This window comes from Neocloeon triangulifer, unplaced genomic scaffold, assembly GCF_031216515.1.
Source record: "Neocloeon triangulifer isolate White Clay Creek 2 clone unplaced genomic scaffold, ASM3121651v1 ptg000014l, whole genome shotgun sequence".
Classification (NCBI taxonomy): domain Eukaryota; kingdom Metazoa; phylum Arthropoda; class Insecta; order Ephemeroptera; family Baetidae; genus Neocloeon; species Neocloeon triangulifer.
Window position 1 is genome coordinate 17,178,049 of NW_026775556.1, and position 20,385 is coordinate 17,198,433.

The 20,385-nt window shown below is 36.5% G+C and overlaps 1 protein-coding gene across 6 annotated transcripts in view; it reads left to right on the top strand.

Annotated features, from left to right (window-relative positions):
- LOC132199504 (papilin) overlaps positions 1-20,385 on the top strand; it is a 38,193-nt gene that overhangs the window by 6,880 nt on the left and 10,928 nt on the right. For 3 of the 6 annotated variants that reach the window (XM_059624290.1, XM_059624296.1, XM_059624295.1), the window contains exons 2-28: positions 7,622-7,682; positions 11,187-11,362; positions 11,574-11,628; positions 12,224-12,306; positions 12,367-12,517; positions 12,569-12,704; positions 12,761-12,841; positions 12,897-13,069; positions 13,395-13,530; positions 13,592-13,932; positions 13,987-14,169; positions 14,410-14,580; positions 14,640-14,825; positions 14,884-15,019; positions 15,091-15,290; positions 15,345-15,441; positions 15,487-16,308; positions 16,372-16,518; positions 16,662-16,866; positions 16,925-17,067; positions 17,124-17,267; positions 17,328-17,501; positions 17,725-18,129; positions 18,457-18,633; positions 18,765-18,941; positions 19,096-19,275; positions 20,049-20,228. In XM_059624290.1, the coding sequence (XP_059480273.1) occupies positions 7,622-7,682; positions 11,187-11,362; positions 11,574-11,628; positions 12,224-12,306; positions 12,367-12,517; positions 12,569-12,704; positions 12,761-12,841; positions 12,897-13,069; positions 13,395-13,530; positions 13,592-13,932; positions 13,987-14,169; positions 14,410-14,580; positions 14,640-14,825; positions 14,884-15,019; positions 15,091-15,290; positions 15,345-15,441; positions 15,487-16,308; positions 16,372-16,518; positions 16,662-16,866; positions 16,925-17,067; positions 17,124-17,267; positions 17,328-17,501; positions 17,725-18,129; positions 18,457-18,633; positions 18,765-18,941; positions 19,096-19,275; positions 20,049-20,228 (5,120 nt within the window). Of the gene's footprint in view, positions 1-7,621; positions 7,683-11,186; positions 11,363-11,573; positions 11,629-12,223; positions 12,307-12,366; positions 12,518-12,568; positions 12,705-12,760; positions 12,842-12,896; positions 13,070-13,394; positions 13,531-13,591; positions 13,933-13,986; positions 14,170-14,409; positions 14,581-14,639; positions 14,826-14,883; positions 15,020-15,090; positions 15,291-15,344; positions 15,442-15,486; positions 16,309-16,371; positions 16,519-16,661; positions 16,867-16,924; positions 17,068-17,123; positions 17,268-17,327; positions 17,502-17,724; positions 18,130-18,456; positions 18,634-18,764; positions 18,942-19,095; positions 19,276-19,710; positions 19,885-20,048; positions 20,229-20,385 lie in introns of all 6 variants that reach the window. The other 3 variants (XM_059624292.1, XM_059624291.1, XM_059624294.1) reach the window with 3 other exon arrangements.

Consider the following 20,385-nt stretch of genomic DNA (forward strand, 5'->3'; position numbering starts at 1 on the left):
CCCATAAAATGAAAATGTGTAGTGGCATTTTTAAGAATTAAAATTAAAATAATTAAAATATCCCTGCTTTCAAATGAAATGAATTAGAGCAGATTATTAGAGATTTTCATCAAGTTTCTTGTTCCCTATGTAACTTCCTAAATACTTAATGATATATTTATGATTAAAACAAGCAAAGGCTATAACAATATTAAGTTGCCACTGTTATCAGCATCAGAAATATATGTAAATTTGGCCATCAAATTTATTTAATTTGCGGCATTTGAGTGACACACGAAGCGCGGCACTTTTGAGTCTGCGTCTGAGACAAGTGGCTGAATTGGCAAAGTGTGCATCGCCGACCGCTTTATTTAACATTATGATTAGTCTGGCTGTTAGACGAGGACCCCGCCTGTGATCTTGGGCTGAATGATGAGACGTACATGCAGCAGCCATGGGTGTCGACTTGATTGAGTTCTCACGCCTCTTCCTCAGACCACACATTGCGCCCCGATTTTTGTTTATGAATGAACAATCGCGAATTTCAATGCCGCCTCCTTGCGAAACAGAAAAAAATTGCACTCTATCGTTACTCGCCGCGCCAAGGACATCCATTGAAGAAAAAGAATGGGCTCTTTGCCTGTCCGCAAGCGCATGTGAATGGAGTAAAAATAAATTAATAAATCATTTGGTGATCTCAGTCGATGCGAATTTGGATTTCTCATTGGGGCGTTGCAAGGTTGCTGCAACACAGTAAAATAATAACTTTTTGGTTTTTAGCCGATACTGTGTTGTTTCACGTTTTGCGTGATACTTGTGGCTTTTTCAAAGGGTTGAATGGCCTCGGAGAGAATGTTCTTTGTTTCACTCATGGCATTTTATTTGCAACAGTTCAGTTTTAACCAAGTATTGTACAGCAAAGACAATTTTATTGAGAATTTGTAAGATCCAAGCATCCAAAGAAACCACTCGAAACAGGAAATAATTAAATTAGTAAGTTTTGACTAAAAAAGTTACTAATTTAACAATTTTACTATTAAATATAAATTTATTTATTTATTAACTATTTTTTAACATAATGTTTCTAATAAAATTTAACTTTTTTTTCAAACCATTAAGTTTTTCAGTTTTAAAATTACGAGTGTCGTTAATTTCCTTCGTTCCAATTAAATGTCGAATCTGGAAATTTCGTAATTTAATGTTAAAAATTCATAATTTTAAATTTTGATTTTGCGTGACTGTCATGATTTGTTTCTTAAGTAAATGCTTTTCGCACTTCAGACAGATCAATCCAGAAGATTCAATACTCACATTTCCATATGCATATATGATAAATGCAATTGACAATCCTTGCCTCTGTACTCAAGTAATTTGCTGTATGCCTTAATCCCCCGTCGGATGTTGGCGTTTTGTTCTCATAACTCTTTCGTTGTTCGCAATACCAATACGGATCGGAAGCATGCAAGAAAAGCGAAACACGTGCATACAAGTGGGTCATTATGCATAACCGCGTGGTGCTCAGCGTTCGAATGCGATTCCCAAGAGAGAAGTGCGTGTGAACAAACTCATTAGCGGCCGACGCGCCAAGCTGTCTGCTGCGCCGCAATTATACTGTCGTTTTCTTCTTGCGCCGCAAACTCACATTCGCAGCATCCGCAAACAGCGTAATATCTGCTTTAAATACAACGAAACCTTAAAATTGATCATAATTTAAATTGCGAATTGATTAATTCAGTATAGCACAGATTTTAAGTAGCAATTAAATAACAATAAATAAAAATTAATCATTTTGTATTTTTTTTTTATAGAAACTTTTTAAATATTTATATTCTAATTTTAATTAAATTGTGTTCAAGCACATAAAAAATATTAAGATACAATACTAAAATAATCAAGACAAAGTAATCCAGCAAAAAAAAAAAACATTTACTCATATACTAAAATGTATATATAAAGGTTTTCAATCTGACCATAAATTAATATTAAATCAAATGATAATTGGTTGATACGGTTAAGTACGTCTTGTGGTATTGTTTAATTTTAATATTGGTGTCATAGTTCTTTAATTTTCTTTTTCCTAAATTAGAAGAGAGGAAGCAAATGTCACACAGTTCCAACCTTTTGACGGTCCAAGTTTTTTTAGGGACAAAAACGAGACGTTTCGGAGGGAGAGAAATTTTGCGTAAGGTCCGTGTCTAATCACCCGTGTGCTACACGTTTGGTACACTTTATCAAAGCCATAAAAGCATTCAGGTAGCCAGAATCAGACCCTGCGAGAGAGAAACAAAACAGGTGCCTCTCTCTCTTGGGCTTGTGGTATTTATGGGGGGCAGGTAAAGCAAGGTAAGGCAGCAGAAAAAAGACTAAAGAAGACGCGCGCGAGGGCAAAAGGAATGTTTATCACCGCGGCTTTTGAGAGACTACTCGGGGCCGCCGATGCTATCGACCAGCATTATCCTGCTCAAATATAAATGCACGTACACGCGGAATTAAAAATTATTTTATGCGGAGGGAATATCTCACTCGCCACCTGTGCGTACAGAAGAACTCTCGACGCGTTTCGAGAGTGCAAAAAATCAGCGAGAGTGGCTGGTGTGTGTTGCAAATCAAACAGTATATGACATCAACCTCTGAAGAAGTGTGACGAGAGAGACTCGCCGCGTAATTTTCGGTAATTCTTTGCGCAGACCGAGACAAGAGCACGTGGCAATTAGCAGCCGAGGAGATGAAAATTCTCGTCCGCACTGCAGCAGTTCATTCAAGTTAATTGAACTCCACAAAAATTTAGTGGTGATTCTGTTCATTTAACTTGCCATTGATTATTTGTATGAAGTTTATTATCAGTTACTGAATTATCCTCCGAATAAGCATGTTAAAATTTTATATTTTTGAAGACATTTATAATGAAATGAAAAGATGTCCATAAGCAAGAGGTACTAGAATTTTCACAAGACTTTCAACATGAAGCTTTAAAATTAAATAGAAGTTGTATATATAAAATATATTTTCTCATCTAATATAGTAAATTCTGAACTATTTCAAACTAATCTAAAAAAAATCCATGTTAAAATAAAAAGTTAAATTATGAAAATAATTTTAAATTTAAATAAATATTTTAAAGTAAAATTTTTTTAATAATAATAAGAAAATTAAATAAAGTTTAATAATAATATAATGATATATATCAAAATAATACTTCAGTCTATACTATTTTGATGTTGTATAATTAATTAAAAATTATTTATGTTTCCTCTATTTTCTCAACGCCCCCAATTTGATTTAGATTGATTGAGCTCTGGAGAACGTTCACTCGATCAGACGAGAGCACGCTCACAGTTTATACACAACCGAGACTTTTATCATCATTCTTTTTTTTTATCCAACTCTCGTGCCCACACTTGTGTCGAATGGTCCAGACGTTTAGGAGAGTCTGCTCTCGGTGCGGCTGCAACACAAATGAAACGCGGCGACGGCTATTTTCCCATCATTCGTTGCAGATGCCAAGTTCACAAGGTCACCGCTATCAGGGCCTAATGAATAGGGTCACGTTTGTGTTATGGTCAGACAGACACGGGAGGGCGCCCAGACGGACGGACGGATCGACCGATATTGTATAATTCAAATGTGAAATGAATGGGGCTATTGGAATGTGCACTTGAATTTATCACCCGAAGATATCAAGCAAAATGGTCTCTGAACGCGTCCGGTGCAAAAAGATCATAACATGTATTATATTTTTTCGTCCTGTTACAATTAATTGAAAGAAATGAGTCTGATTAAACTTTTTTTATTCTTCACTGATTTGATCTTTTCAACTTTGCTGCTGGAGGACTTTTTTATCCATAAATTTACATGTTTTTGAACGTTTAAAAAACACAAAATTTATAACTGTTGAAAGTTTTAATGTTTAACTTTGTCCAGCACTCAACATCACTTCTCACTAGAAAAGTTGTTTTTTGTTTTGCGTTTCAAGACCCACTCACACATCTTGAGTGTAACGCAAACAGCAGAATGATAACAAACAAACCCCATAAGAAAAATTTGAATATACACTTTCCTCCTCCTTAATTTCTCAGAACTTGCCGGATTACTTATTTACTTTCCAGCTATAGCAGATCCCTTTTTCCTCTTTCACTTGGAGCTCAATTATTTTCAAGCGACTGCAGTCCAGAAACATCTCTTCTCATAAAAAGAGTTCTTTTGCTCTGAAATGCATCCCTGCGCTGGCTTCACTTAATGTTGGTCAGTTTCCTCCCACTGCGTGGAAATTTCATTGTGAACGCAATTTACCTCGGTTTTCTGGCTTGTAATTATCTCTCTTATAAACGCATCTTCTTCTCGCAGGCTTTTTTATTCCTCACGTCTGCATTAAAAAATGAACGATTTTCACTGAAAGAAGTTGGAGTGTATCTAAAATGATCTCTCCATTAGCCGCAGGCCTGCCGTTTATGGAAAGAATTTTATTTTTACTCGCGTAAGGCTAATAAATTACGCGCACAGCTCAACGCAATCAAGCTGTGGAGGTAGGGTTTGAAAAATATTGTTGTTTGTGCTTGTTATATAATACAAGCACAGCTAGAAATATATGTTAAATTGTAAGATATGTAAGGTAATTCCAAGAAAGCAGATGGTTTTTTTGTGTGAAAATAAAGAAATAATTTGTACGCACTGACAGCGCTTTCATGATTAGTCACTGAAATGTTAATCTTATATAGCTATTAAATATTATTTATTAATTCTACGTAATACAATTTTATTTATTTTTAAATATTGCAGAAATCAAGTTTACTCTGAAAATTTAGATTTATCCAAACTAATATAAAAATAAAATTTTTAAGCATTCTGAGTATGAGTTTTCACAATTATGCAAGGATAATTTTTAATGGTAAAAATTAGAAGTTTTTGTTATTTTAATCAAGACAGCACTTAGCAGTGAACCATTTAAACAGCAATAAAATGAATTGTATTTTGTAATCTCAAGTTCTTTTGGCGTTGCTCTCTATGCAAGCAAAAGTCCTTTCAAGCAAGCAGGGTAACAAAAAAATCGATTTCCTCTAGCCGCCAATTTAAAGTTTAAAACATGAGTCAGAGCCGCTCTGCTCCTCTCTGCTCATTTCCTTTGCTCTCTTTTGTCCAAGTGCCGCCGCCAACTGCTTATCAAAGAAACAACATCTGTTATTGTAAAAATTTTCCTCAATGAAATCCGCCACCTCCTCTCTTGGCAAGCGCAGCTAAGAAAACACTCCGTTTGAAGGAGCTGACAATTGAAAAAGTACAAAAAGGCAACGCACATGTGGTGCCTGCCAGAGTAAATAGGCTTTTGGCTTCTTTTCTGCTCGTTATCTGGCGACCCAAAAGCGACCCCTGGCAATCAAGCCGAGGTGAATCTGTCCCTCAGCGACCGTCCAATTACTGCATGACTCCGCTCATTCTTATGAACATGGAGCTGCAGGTGCATAATATACAAATGCGAGATAAGCGCAAGGGAATTATGAAGTGATTCTCCCTCGGCGGCTGCTGTGATTTACGGCAATTGTGCTCGCGCAGAGAACAATGCGCGTTATCATTAATCACACTAATTGCGGCCCTTTCTTTGAGAAGAGCGCGGCCCGAAAATCCTAGGAGGCGACCCCACAACGCAGCTTTACCACCTGCCAAGCACCCTGGACCCGCCTGACAGCATCCACAGAGACGAGTCAATTAAATTCAACCGCAGACTTCACATGTGATGAGCTCTTGATGAATTTATAAAGAAAAAAATAATAATATCTAGTCGGTTGCCTCCCAAATGCTGTATCATCTTTTCTCATCACATAACCTTTCCATCAGCTTCCGCGCTTTGCCCTATGGGAATTATGTCTTTTTTCCTCTCTTTTTATAAAAAAATATTATACGCTTGTGGATTTTTATAAGTCCTTTTTTTATTGTTATTAAAAAATACAAGTACAATTTTGAAGCACAAATTTTCTTCAAATTAAAGAAACAGACCCTGTAAATATTATCAGAAGTATGAAACAAATTTTCACAAACATAACCAGTTTTATGAAGGGCAAGATTATGTCCAGTGACCTATGAGATATAAAAACCATAATTTTTATAAAATAAATATGAGAAACAGACAGTTTCTAAAACGAAAGTTATCATCGAGATCAAAATTTTCAGGTTTTGAAGAAGTTATAATTTTTTTTTTTTCACAACTTATGCAAACTCCATTTCAAATGAAATTGGTATGTATGTTTTAAAATTTTATCTTTACTTGTGAATATAATTTATAATTAAATCAAATAAAAATCAAAATACAATTCACCCGCCTAATTATTATTTACATGCTTCTATCTTCTATAAACAGAGTTACCTTACACACTGATTTCAAACGCTAACTAAAAAAAAAAAAAATAAACATCCTGCTGGTTTTTTGTCGAACCGAGAATGACTTCTCTGAAGCATAAAAATCGTAAAATTGTTACGATTTCAAGAGAAGTGTGATGCAATCGGTTTTATCTGTCGAGAGTACTTAATACCATTTTATTTAGTCTCTCACTCGAGTAAATTTGAAATTTTAAAATTAAATTATCAAATTTTTGTTTCTTCTGTTCTCTCCTCTCTAAGCAAAGCAAAACTCTGCACACAAAAAGCATTATAAACGCGCATGAGCCTTTGGATAAGGCAAAGTATTTATACCGTCGGCGAAGTGCAGCATTGTGAGAGAGACGTGTTCAGTTGCGCGCAAAGCCCTTTTTTATCCTTCTCGAAACAAATACGGCAGCGCGGCGCAATGACTTCGCGAATCGTTTTACCCCACGTTTTGCGACCGCCGTAACAATCAATCCGCGGCGTGCAAGTGAAGCAAAAAATCGTAAAAATTGCGCTTTGTGTCAAACCGAAAATAAAAGTGTGAAGAAAAAAAATCACAGAGTTAAGAGGTGTTAAATGAATCTTTCTTTGTGCCAGTCTGGTGCTTCTCCCTTGTGTGATCATTTTTTGTGATTTGAAAGGTCAAATTAAATCAAGCAAGCCCACTACCAATTTATGATTTTGCATTGCCGGGTCACTTTTTTTTTTCACTTATACGCTTTTTCTTACTTGCAAATTTAATTACAATCTTGTATTTACCGTTTTAATGAAGATAGCGATATAAAACTAAAATGTTTTGTTAATTTTATGAAAAACTTAGAGCAGAAAAATTTATACATGATAATTTTTAATTTAACAATATTGAAGTTAAATTATTTTTGACATTTTTATAAATGCAAAAAAAAACAAGAAAAATGGCATTCTGTTGATTGGCCGTCAATTCAAATTTTGAAATCTTTTTTCTTTTTGTAATTATTTTAAAGAGAATGAATGGAAAAAATTTACTATTCTAATGGCAACGAATCACCAAAGAAAAACTATCAGAAGCTATATTGCAAGTTGGATTTATGTTGTAATGACATGAAATTTATACACTAATTTTAAACCTCTCCATTTCTAATCTCTTTTCTTTGATAAAACCGCGCGCCTATTTTTCCCCATTGTGTCTTTACGAGCGTATTATGGTGTCTAATGGCTCATTAAGTTCCAAAATTTTATATCTGTCCTTTAGTCAGAGATAAAAAATTTACATTCAAAATAATTAAAAGCCAATGGTTCTGTTCCGCAGGTCACTGGCGCTTTTGATCTTCGTCCTGGCAACATATTTTAGTGCATCGCTCGCCAGACACGTGAGTATATCTCCCTTTTTTATATACATAAATTTTTTATGCATTTTACTACCGGCCGAATTTAAATAACACTCGGACACAAACCGGCGTGGTGCCGCCCAGTTGGTAACGAGACTTGGACCCTCCCAGGATTTATTTCCTTAATCAAATGGCAGATAGTTTAAAAGGCATTCAGGTGAGCCATGGAGCCGCACCCCCTGCCAAAGGTCACTCTTCAAAGGCACACCAAAACAAAACAAAAAACACTATACTTTTCTAGCCATGGCAGTGTTAATGCTTTTTTTTCAAATATTTTGTATGAAGCTCATCAACGCCCCGCAGTTCTGCTAAATAATTAAAAAAAAAGCAGGAAAGAATGTTCGGCTTATATTGACTTTGGCTTGGCTAACTCGCTCGCTCGCTCGCTAGGCCTTTTAGAGAGAAATGATTAGGCACATATATACGGAACAGGTGTATGCATACTTAAATGTGCAGTCGAATGGGCTGTAAAAATTATCTTGCACACGTGTTTGAGCTTCGAACGCGCAAGGCCGTTCCATTTGGCGGCAGAGCGCTTCTCACAAACGAGACGGATTATCCACCGTGATTTGGAATTTTTGCTGATTAATTAGCCGAAGCACGAAAGAGTGGTAGCGCTGCGCAGGGCTCTAATGAGATGATTTGTACTTTTTCCGCATCCTCTGTTTTTAATTTTTATTAAAATTATGGACATCTTTTGCTATGAATCTATAAAAAGTACATAAAATAGGAACTTTTTTATTAAATTTATTTTATTTAATTCAAAAAATAATAACTCGTTTTATTTAATTTAAATTTTATTCTTAAATAATATCCAATTTTAAATTTTTTAACATAATTAGATCAGAAAATAAAGTTATCGTTTATGTTAATGTACTTTTCATTTCTTATTTTCAAACAACAATATATTATTGTTTCTAGACTCAAGGAATTAGTAAAATTATAAGAGTTGTGAAAATATAATACATCTCACCTCCTCCTTTTCCTCTAGCGTCAGATCATGTTAATGGAATTGTGAAAAAGAGTTTGAAATCAAAAGTACATTTCTATCAAATAAGACACCATGTTTTAAAAAATATAAAAATTGGGTGATGCCTTCTGCACTGTATAAAATTTTTTTTCTCTCTCTTTTCAGATCTTGTAGTTTTTCAATTATAATTTTTGAATATTTGGATGATGTATCTCGAGAGGCAGAGATTGCCTTGTGGTACACCAATAAACTTAATTTGCAACTAAATGAGCATCAAGGATACAGAGTAAATATTAATTTAAATTTTGGAGATACCCAAAGATAGTATGGAATTTTTCTGGCTCCATCTTTTTTGCGAAATATAGTAATTTCCTTTCTTTATGTATATATTTTCAAACATTAATCCGGTGATAATGGGTTTTAAATTGCAATTCGCAGCTTGCACATTTGGTATAAGCCTATAATGCCAGCGGAAAAACTTGCGAGCGACACGATTTTTTTATGTTGCGTTGAATTACGCATGTTTCCAATTATCTCTTAACAATTTGATGCTAAATAATTTCTTAAACTTTTTAAAAATTTATCTTGGTCAAGATGTGCAAGGATATTATTAAATTCTATTACCTCATCCTTCTTGCAGTGAATTTTGTGATTCAAAATAATATTAATATACGGATTCACTTTTCATCACTTTTTGTACCGATTGAACTCTCCATTCCACTATAAAATTTCATTTTTAAAATTCAATCTTATTTTAAAATAAATTCAGCATTTGGTTTGAAATCTACAATCATTTTTCCTTGGAATCCAAATGCTCTTTGCTTATGAAAAAACAACTCTAATTCGACTTTTACTTTGTACTCTTAATTAAGATGCAGCGTCGACTCTCTTACAATTAAATGCATACGACTGCAGACACATTTATCGCAGAAGCCAATATAATATCAATCGGCAAACAAACTCGTTATTTGTATTAACCAGGGCGCGGTGCCGCGATGGGAAACCGAGATGAATTCGGGTTCAAAACGAACCAAAAGCAGATCGTTTTAATTCTCGGGAGCTATTCGTGCAGCACGTTGCATCCATATGCATGAACGACGAATTGATTTATTGCCGAGAGAGACGAGAAGCGAGAGAAGAGAAACGAGAGCGCAGAGAATTCCTTTTATTCATTTATTTATATTGTATTGAGAAAACTCTGTTAAGTTGGTTCGGAACCATAGCTGGGGGTTGATAAATTTGCAAGGGCTGGCGCGGCGCATGCGGGGGTTCGTCCAAGGGGTGGAGCTTGCCACCCTAGGGACCCAGGGGTGCTTTTGCGGCGCAATGACCGACAGCTGTGGTGCCCGGCCAGCATGCTCACCAGCAGATCGTTCGACAGACCATTGGGTGCTGCTGAATCGCACATCTTTGACCCGCTGATTGGACACCAACCCTGCTAACCCATTCACTTCGTCCTGTTCTACGTCAGGCGGGGCCAAATACTGATTCGATGATAAATTAAATTCTTGAATTTACACCGGCATACTTGCGGAGATTTTCTATTTCCCTCTAAATTAAGAAATAATAATTATAACTATCGATAATTTTGGTTAGCAAATTTTGTAATGAAATAAATGAATTTGGGGATTTATTTCATTTTACTTTTATTTAAAAAATAACTCGCTTAAAATTTTTTAAGTATTTTACAACGATTTTCCAAGTACTTTTGAGCTAAAATTTTAGCCTTAATCTTTAGAATAAAAGTTTAGTCAATAATTATTTTTCAAACGTTCCTAAGCCTTGTGACTAGCGTATTTTTTTTGGAACATATGATTAATTTTTCCAAAATAACGAAACATTCTTTGAGAACTTTTGAGCAGTCATTCATTATTATTCACATTTCGACCCAATATGGGTACAACTGCTAGTATCTTTTTAAGGAGCGTTCGCTTTTAGCGAGGACGTATTTTATACTGATTTACGACGCAAAATGCTTCGCTCCTAAATTAATTGCCTGCACAAGTAATGAGTCTGACAAATAAAATTTACTCTCGGTAAGCTTTGCATTGACGCAGGTAGCAGGTAAATTACTTTCTAATTAGTTTCAATGCATAGCATGATGCACTCCAGAGGTAAATTTAATTATAAAAGCAATCCTTTTTGAATAAATAATTAGGATGGAATAAATCAGCAATTTCATGCTAAATATTTATAATTTAATTAATTTTTATGTGTTTTTTTTAACGAAAATTATTTGTTTAGAATTCATTAACGATTACAATTAAAAATTCATTTTTATTATAAACCATAAGTAAAAATTTTTAGTGGGCTATGTTGGTTTGCCGAGAAGAAAAAAAATGTGATAATACTTTCCTCACCAATTTAATTTGGGCCGTATATGCACCTGACAGAGGTCAAAGGTCTAAATGAACATTTCCAGCTCCCCCTGTCCTGTTTCACTTAAATCATTATTTTTATTATATTTTTAAACTTTGAATGTGTGGCCATTATTTTCTTATTTTTTTGTTTCGCAGCACAAAATACGACACGCTCGCCACAAAAAGATGGTCAACAACAGCGACTACACTCCTGTAAATTATGTGGTGCTGGACAATCGCCCTGACATCGGGCCGTGGAGCGAGTGGTCGGTGCCGAGTTCGTGTTCTCGCTCGTGTGGAGGTGGAGTCGCCTTCCAAAGCAGGCTCTGCAAGTAAGTAAACTTCAAACCGATTGTCTCTCCGCCAGCAGCTCTCCCTCCTAATGATTGGAATTAACGAGATAAAATAAAATGTTGTTTGTATTATATCTGATTTGCGATTTTATCTCCGCGCGTTTCTTCTGATCTCACGAGTGCACTTTGATTATTTTTAGAATTAATTATCGCACCGTTTGCGATTCAAAACATGAAATTCTCCTTCCAGATCGGAGAGCAGATGTCAAGGGCCTGATAAACGCTACTTCTCATGTAACAGAATGGTCAGTATTGGTTTATATATATTTTATCGCTTTATTACTCTGAATCAGATGACCCCTCGCACCCAACCTCTTCGGTGGTCCCCTGACAGTAAATAACCACAATGAATGGCCACCAGAGTTGGTCAGTTAATAACGTAATGCCATAAAGTTATTCAGTTGCTCTTTATTTACTTTTAGGTGCATGAACAATTGCAAAAAAATTAAATTTAAATTTACAAAAGAATTAAATTCTTTGTAGTTTATTTCTGATTTATATTAGGCACACTTTCCTGTCATTACAACTGAATAAATAAAAAATTGATTCATGCTGAGGGTATTTATTCAAATAAATTTTTGATTTCTGGCAGAGTAGAATTAAAAATAATGGATTGATTGATAGCCTCCTAAAATTTCTTAATTGTGCTATATATTTTTTTTTCAAATAGGAATAAATAGTAAAAATTTGCTCCATTGGATCACCCAAAATTCAATTCAAATGACAAGGTTAATGAAAAGTGAATTCAATAGCCAATTGTTTGAACTATGCATTGACTCCTCCAATTAATGCCTAAAAATGTCTGACCCGTTTTTTGATGAATGCATAAATAATTTCCAGCCCTGTCCAGAAGGCTCCAAAAACTTCAGGGCCGAGCAGTGCGCCGCTTTCAACTCGCAACCCTTCGAGGGAACCTTTTACGAGTAGGATTTTTATTGGGAAATGATTTCTCTCCAGCTCAAATCACACTGAATATTTTTTAGTTGGATTCCTTACACAAAAGGAGCGAATAGGTGCGCGCTGAACTGCATGCCGAGGGGCGAAAGGTTTTTTAACCGATTTGAGAACAAAGTTGCCGACGGCACAAGATGCGATGACGAGAATCCTGACGTTTGCGTCGATGGAAAGTGCATGGTATTTATATTTTTACAAGGGGTGATTTTTTTTATAAAATTTTCCAACCAGCCCGTGGGATGTGATTTGAAGCTGGGCTCGAGCTTGCGCGAAGACAAATGCAGAGAGTGCGGCGGCGACGGCGCTGGTTGCAGTACTGTCAAGAACACGCTCACCTTTGACAAAGACCTGGTCAACGCTCAGTATGGTACAAATTTTCTAAGGGTTAGCTTTCATATTTTGATAATCTTGTGCCACTTTTAGGCTACAATGACGTTTTCTTAATTCCTGCTGGCGCCACAAATATTCTTGTTCGAGAGCTCAACGCAGCCAACAATTATCTTGGTATTTTTAATATTTTTTCCTATTTACCTTAACAATGACATTGACTCTTTAAAAGCTGTTAGAAACGAGAAAAATGTCTACTATTTAAATGGAAACTTCAACATCAACCATCCGAGGGACTTTAATTTTGCTGGAACAATCTTCCACTATGAGCGGCAGCCAAACAGTTTCTTCGGGTATGAGGTCATTCGGGCTCTGGGACCTACAAATGAATCACTTTATATAGTGGTACGTATTATTAAAAATAACACTAAAATTAAAAATTAAAATGTTACTCTCCATTCATTCAATGAAATATTTTACTTATCAGCATGAATAAAATATAGGTATCATTATAAAAAACAGAAGTTTATAAAAATGCAAAATATAAAAACAAAATCAGATTAATTTTGGTTTATTAATTTGATTATTATTATATGATTGCATTACAAAAAATTAAAATAGAAATTTCATAATTTAAAATAAAATTTTTGTAAAAAAATACAAGTTTCAAATATTCATGCCATGATTGCCATGTAAAAAAAAACTGTTGTTTAATATCCTATTTTTTCAGCTTTTATATCAAGAAAAGGGGGAAGGTATTGAGTATGAATACAGTTTTTCCAAGGAAACCGCCCAGCAAGGTGACCCTGACAGCTACTCTTGGGTTACTCACGACTTCCTAGCCTGCAGTATTCCCTGCGGAGGAGGTGAGATCTTTGGAAGTACCTTTATTTTGCGCATTGAAACTAATCCACTTACTTTTTAAAGGCACCCAGAATCGTACCCTGGGCTGCGTCAAGAAGAGTGACAACTCGTCTGTGAGTTTGCGTCTTTGCGATCCTGCCAGCCGACCCCTTGAAGTTCAGCCCTGCAACGAGGATCCCTGCGAGCCCGAGTGGTACATCAAAGACTGGAGCAACTGCAGCAAGCCGTGCAAGGGCGGCTTTCGGTTCAGACAAATCTTGTGTCAGCAGATCATCAGCAACGCAAGGCCCACCATCATTGACGACGAAGTTTGTGTCAAGAAGTTTGGAGAAAAACAAAACGAGACCGAGTTATGCAAAGAGGACGCCATTTGTCCAGAATATTTCCTTGGCCCTTGGACACCTGTAAATTATTTATTTATTCTCTTAATTTTTATTTAAATCTGATTTTTTTTTAAGTGCGACAAACTTTGCGGGAAAGGCAAGCAAACAAGAGAGGTCACTTGTCACAAGAAGTCAAAGGATGGAAAAATTGAAATCTTATCTGATGGTGAATGTCACGAAGAGAGGCCCGAGTCCGAAAGAACCTGCATTGATCAGCCTTGTGACGGTGTGGACTGGATGACTTCAGAATGGACCGAAGTAGATATATCATTTTTAATTAAATTATTTTCAAAATTTTTAATGATTTAAAATTTAAATAATCTCAGCTGTCTTAGATGAGTGGGGGCGATGAAATAATTAATGTAATATTTTTTTAGTAATCAAGAAAATAAAATGTGTAACTCTGGAGCTTATTATCTTCATTTCTTGAATGTTCCTTTCTATAAATTCTTATTATAGCTCATTTTTAAAAATCATTTTATATTTTAAATTTTATAGTGCGAGGCCAAGTGTGGGCTATCAATGAAGACTAGGAATGTAGTTTGCGCTTCTCTTACTGGAGATTTGTATCCAGAGGAAAGTTGCAACGAGAAGCTGAAACCATCTGACAAGGAAAACTGCACTGCAAGTGTTTGCCAGTACCAGTGGTACGCCTCACAATGGAGTAATGTAAGTTTCAGACTGCAGCGTCTTTACTATTTTAAAATAAATTTAATTCCACTTTGAAGTGTTCAGCTGACTGTGGAAAGGGTTTGCGCACCAGAGACGTTTTTTGCGGACAAATTGACGGTGATTCTGTTACAAGAGTCTCAGATGATTCTCAGTGCGAATCTGATTCAAAATATTCAGAAGAGGAGGAGTGTGAGGAAAATGCAAATTGTGACGGACAGTGGTTCACTGGCCCCTGGAGTGAGGTGCGAATTAATCAAATTAAATGTAGCAAAAGAGTGAAAATGATAAAAAAAATTTCAGTGCAAGAAGTGTGGTGAAATTCAGAAGAGGGCCGTAGTCTGTTTTGTGAATGGAACTGTTGGAGACCCGAGTAAATGTGACGCCAGCGCTTTATCACCCGCAACTCGAACCTGTCCTGCGGAAACGTGTGGAAAGGGTAAGTTTAAATAAGGAAAATTATAAGAAAATAGTAATAAATTTAATAATACAAAAATTTAAATAATTTAGCTGTTGAGGAAGATGTTATTACCGAGATTGATATTGCGGAAACGCCTGCGCCTGACGAGGAAGATTGTGTTGAAGAACTAACTGAACTTTTCGAACCGCCTCCTTATGAAGATGAAGAAGAGGAAGAACCAGTCACTGAAGAACCAGTCACCGAAGAAACAGTAACCGAAGAACCAGAAGGCTCAGGATACTCTACACCTGTATAAATACATCAACGTGATATAAAATTTGTTATAAAAAATTAAAATTTTCAGGATTCCGTTACAACCTCAGAAACATTTGCCTCTAGCACTGATGTTTCAGAGGCAACTACAGAAGAAACTTCTGTGGATGCTAGTGAAGCAACCAAAGGTATTTATGAATTTATTTTTCACTTTTTATAATAACTCTTTTTAGCCTACGGCTCTACGGAATTGACATCTGAATTGGCGAGCACAATTTCTTCTGACGCCACATCTTCTTCTGAGGTTGTGTCCACAGAAGTAGTTTCGACCAGCACTGAAAGTAAATCTGAAAGCACAGAAGCTTCGACGGCTCAGTCCGAGCTCACGTCCGATTCTGTTAATGAAACAAGCAGTTCAATGGAAGAAATAACATCTTCCCAGACTGAGGCTACCAGCACCAAGACTGAAGAAACCACTCAAAAGTCTGAATCAACCACGTTGAACGAGGAGACCACGTCCAAAGAGGAGACTACTAAAGAGGAAACCACCACCAGGGAGGCAACAGAGACTTCTACCGAAGAAGCTCATACAGCCACAGTCAAAACTACACAATCTCCAGCTGAAGTGACAGATGATGATTATGTTGGCCCTGATGTAGAACCGTCTAGAAAAGATTCAACAATTGTACAGGGGCCTGAAGAAGATACTTATTATCCTGACCCTGGTGTAGAATCGTCTAGAAAAGATTCAACTATTGTTGAGGGGCCTGAAGAAGGGTCTGGAGATGAGTCCCTCTCAACTGTTGGTGAAGGCTCGAGTAGTGTTAGCACCATTATTTCCGAAGAAACCGGCTCATCAAGCAGTGTTAGCACAATTATTTCCGAAGGAACCTTGGGCCCCGAACTGGTCACTGGTACCAATGAAATGGAAGGCTCAGGAGATGTCACCACATTTGATGACGTGTACTCCAACTTCATGGTATCGGACGAGCCATCACCACCAACCTCGGTGTCATCATTCTCAACCACAGACGAGGAGCTAACAAGCATTACAGGTTTGAAATGGACTAAAAATTATAAAATTCCCAGCTGGAATATATTTTAATTATCTTTTTCAGATATATTTTCCACTAAAGGACCTGACGGAGAGTTTGTATCACCAACGGCACCAAAAATGTGTAAGACGCGCAAACCGAAATGCTCGTCTACTAAGTACGGTTGCTGCATTGATGGAATCACTGCTGCCAAAGGACCATTTAAAGAAGGCATGTTGTTTTTTTGCTAATTTAAATAATGCGCCAACTTAGGAAACAGTGACAAAATTTGTTATTGCGATTGGAGCTCATCGAGAGAAACATAATTAAATAATAATATGTTAAAATACTTTTCGAATTAAATTAATTTAAAGGTTGCGCGCATCCGAAAACTTGCCACGAGACCAAATACGGGTGTTGCCAAGACGGAGTTACCATTGCCAAGCACCCGTACCTTATCGGCTGCAAGCCTGCTGACTGCAAGAAGACCCTGTTCGGGTGTTGCAAGGACAACACCACTGCCGCCTCAGGAAACAACTTTGAAGGCTGTGAAGATGGACTTCCCTGCAAAGAGACCAAGTATATAATTACTTTTTTTTTTATCTTTTCATAAAAATAAATTTTGTTAATTTGAAAGGTTCGGTTGTTGTGATGATGGAATCACCAAAGCGCTCACTAAAGATAAGAAAAATTGCATTCCCTGTGAAAAATACAAGTTTGGATGCTGCGCCGATGGTAAAAGACCCGCAGGAGACGAAAAGAAAAAGAAGGGCTGCAGAGGTGAAGGAGGACCAAATTAATTAGGATTAATTTAAAATCATTTTGGAAAATTCCAGTTAACTGCCACGAAACTAATTATGGTTGCTGTCCAGACAACAAGACTGTGGCCAAGGGTGTTGACTTTGAGGGCTGCAACATCATCAACAAGAAGAACTGCTCTGCCTCTTATTTCAAATGCTGCCCAGATGGAGTTAGCTCAGGTAAAAATATTAATATGCTTCTAAACACTAAGTATATTCAACTCAAAATTTTGTGCATAGCTCTCGGACCCAAATTCAAGGGATGCAAGTCTGCTTGTCAGCAGGATAGGTTTGGTTGCTGCCCTGACTTGCTCACACCAGCCCATGGACCCAATGAGGAGGGCTGCTGCATTAACTCCGAGTATGGTTGTTGTCCTGATAATATTTTACCTGCAGGAGGTCCAGATCGTCAAGGTAGAAATTTTTTATATTACTTATTTGTTCCATTAAATTTAAAATTAAATATAATTTGCTCAATAATTTCATTGAATTATAAAATTATTTTTTAAATTTTTTTGCAATTTCTTAAACTTACAAGCACAAATAAAAATTTATAAAATTAAAAGCTAAAATTGTGCCAAATAACAACATATTTTGACTGTATATAAATAAAAAAAAAACTTTTTTATGCAAATAGGTTGTGAGTGCTCTAAGTCTAAGTTTGGCTGCTGCCCGAACGGCGTCGATTACGCCAAAGGCCCGAACAAAGAGGGTTGCGGCTGCCAGTACACAACTCATGGCTGCTGCCCAGATGGGTTCTCCGAAGCCCAAGGACCAGAGTATGAAGGTTGCTCGTGTCAAACCTTCCAGTTCGGTTGCTGCCCAGATGGAGAGACCGTGGCCAAGGGACCATTGAATATTGGCTGTGGTTGCAAAGACACTGAATTCGGGTGCTGCCCTGATAAGATCACTCCAGCCAAGGGAGAAAACATGGAGGGCTGCGGCTGCGACGCCTCCGAGTTCGGCTGCTGTCCTGACGGAGTCACTGAGGCCAAGGGCGAAAGATTCGAAGAATGTGCCGACGCACCCAAATTCTCTGGAGGTACAAAAAATATATTTCATTTTATTTAAATATTTTGAAAGTCACAGTTTATAGTTTGTAAAAGGATTAAAAGATAATTAGAAAAAAGAAAGAAAAATAAACTAAGTAAAATGTTTAAAAAAAAACTTTCTCCATAAACGAAAATTTGAATATTTGAAGTAAAGCAAGTTTGCAGTACAATTTTTAGTTACAAAATTAATAAAAACGTTTTATATACAAATTATTATAGAGAAAATACTGGAAGTACTGGAACGTAGAAAAATTGTAAAAAGAAAAATATTAATAACTACTGGATTTTGGATTTTTGAGTATTTCGTCCTTTTTCAGAGGCTTGTGGTCTTCCCAGGGATAGAGGCACATGCAGAAATTTCACCATCAAATGGTTCTTCGACTCTGAATATGGCGGTTGCTCCCGTTTCTGGTATGGTGGCTGTGAAGGCAATAATAATCGGTTTGACTCCCAGGAAGAATGCAAGCAGTCCTGCGTCGAACCGGAGGGCAGAGGTACGATTTTTTTATTACAATATTTCATTTCAGCTTCTTTTTTTAAATTTTTTTGTGGATGATATTTTGTGAACCTCAGCACGAAATTCGCTGCATGTCTTTTCCTGCATTTTTGCACTTGTGATTTTTAGACGCATGTTTCCTGCCCAAAATTGCCGGACCTTGCGAGGGCTACAACCCTACGTGGTACTACGACAGTGACACCAAACGATGCAGCCAGTTCATTTACGGCGGTTGCTTGGGCAACAAAAACAAGTTCCAGACCAGAGAAGAGTGTCAGCAACTGTGCGCCCACCAGGAGCTCAAAGGTTGGAAATCGAACCTTCGAAATAAAATTTGAAAAAAAAAATGCATTTTTTGTGCCGCAAAAGTAAAAGAATGGCTTAGTTTTTGCCCTGAAATTTTATTGGATATTGTTCGCCCGCTTATAGATTTTAAAATTTTGATTTTTTTTCACCCTAGACAAATGTTCTCAACCAAAACTGGAAGGCCCGTGTTACGGAAATTACGAACGCTGGTACTACGACTCGGAGGAATTTGCTTGCAAAAGATTTAGATTTGGCGGCTGTAAGGGCAATCAGAACAATTTCCTCTCCGAGACTTCTTGCCAGCAGCAATGCATCTTGCCCTCCAGTATTAGAGGTAATTTTTTAGATCTTTAAAATTTATGGATTTAAATTAAAAAAAAATTATTACAAATTTCCAATTGAAGGCTTCATTAAGAATTGATGAATATCTTACCGTAGATAACTTATGCTTTGTTGCATTATATTATTATCTATTTAGTACATTTTACATTTTCGTTTTTATGAAAACTTATTAATGAAAAAAAAATTTGTTTTGTTGTATTCAACATTCATAAAATAATTATTTTTATTTTTTATTTTGTTAGAACATAATTTTTGGGTAGTAAATTAATTTTTTTTTATTTTTGTTTTGGAATGAATTGCCTAAATTTTAATTTTTTTTTGCTATTCAACAAATATAAACTGTATTCAAACTAACATGCAAATAGCTGTGAATTTGTAAAATATATATTATGCAATCTGCATTTCCGCTTTTAAATATTGCCAACAGCAACAGACAGGTGCGCGCTCCCCAAAGACAAAGGGCCTTGCCAAAAGTCCATCCTGCAGTGGTTCTACGACGCTCGAGCTGCAGACTGTAAAGTTTTCAGCTTTGGTGGCTGTCTGGGTAACGCAAACAGGTTCCAGTCAAGGACCGAGTGCGTCCAAGCGTGTCGCAGCCAAGGTTTTTGCATTTTCAGCTTTTCCAGTTTGGTGTTGGCTGATTTTTAACTTAATTTTATTGGTGATGTAACAGAATGCAAAAAAAATTAAAAATAAATATGTTCGCATGTTTGGTGAATGGCTTTTTTAACACTTGACAAATTTTGTTGCGCACGGTGTGCACAGATGTTTGCAATGAGTCTGTCTCTGCCGATGAGAGTTGTGGCGGAGACCAAAAACTGGCACGCTGGACGTTTGACGCACAAGCGAACCGCTGCTTGCCTTTCTACACAAAGGGTTGCGACCCGAAAAGGAATACATTTGTCAGCGAAAGGGATTGTAACGACAGGTGCCCTCAAGCTAGGGGTAAGACAAGACAATTTGCTGAAAAAACAGATTTTACACTCTTCCCACTCTTTTTTTCCATTTAATTTTGCTGATTTTTTTAACACACACAAAATCTTTATATTAAGGAAGGTTGAAATTCTTTGTCAAATCTTTTGCTTTTTTTGCCGCAATAATA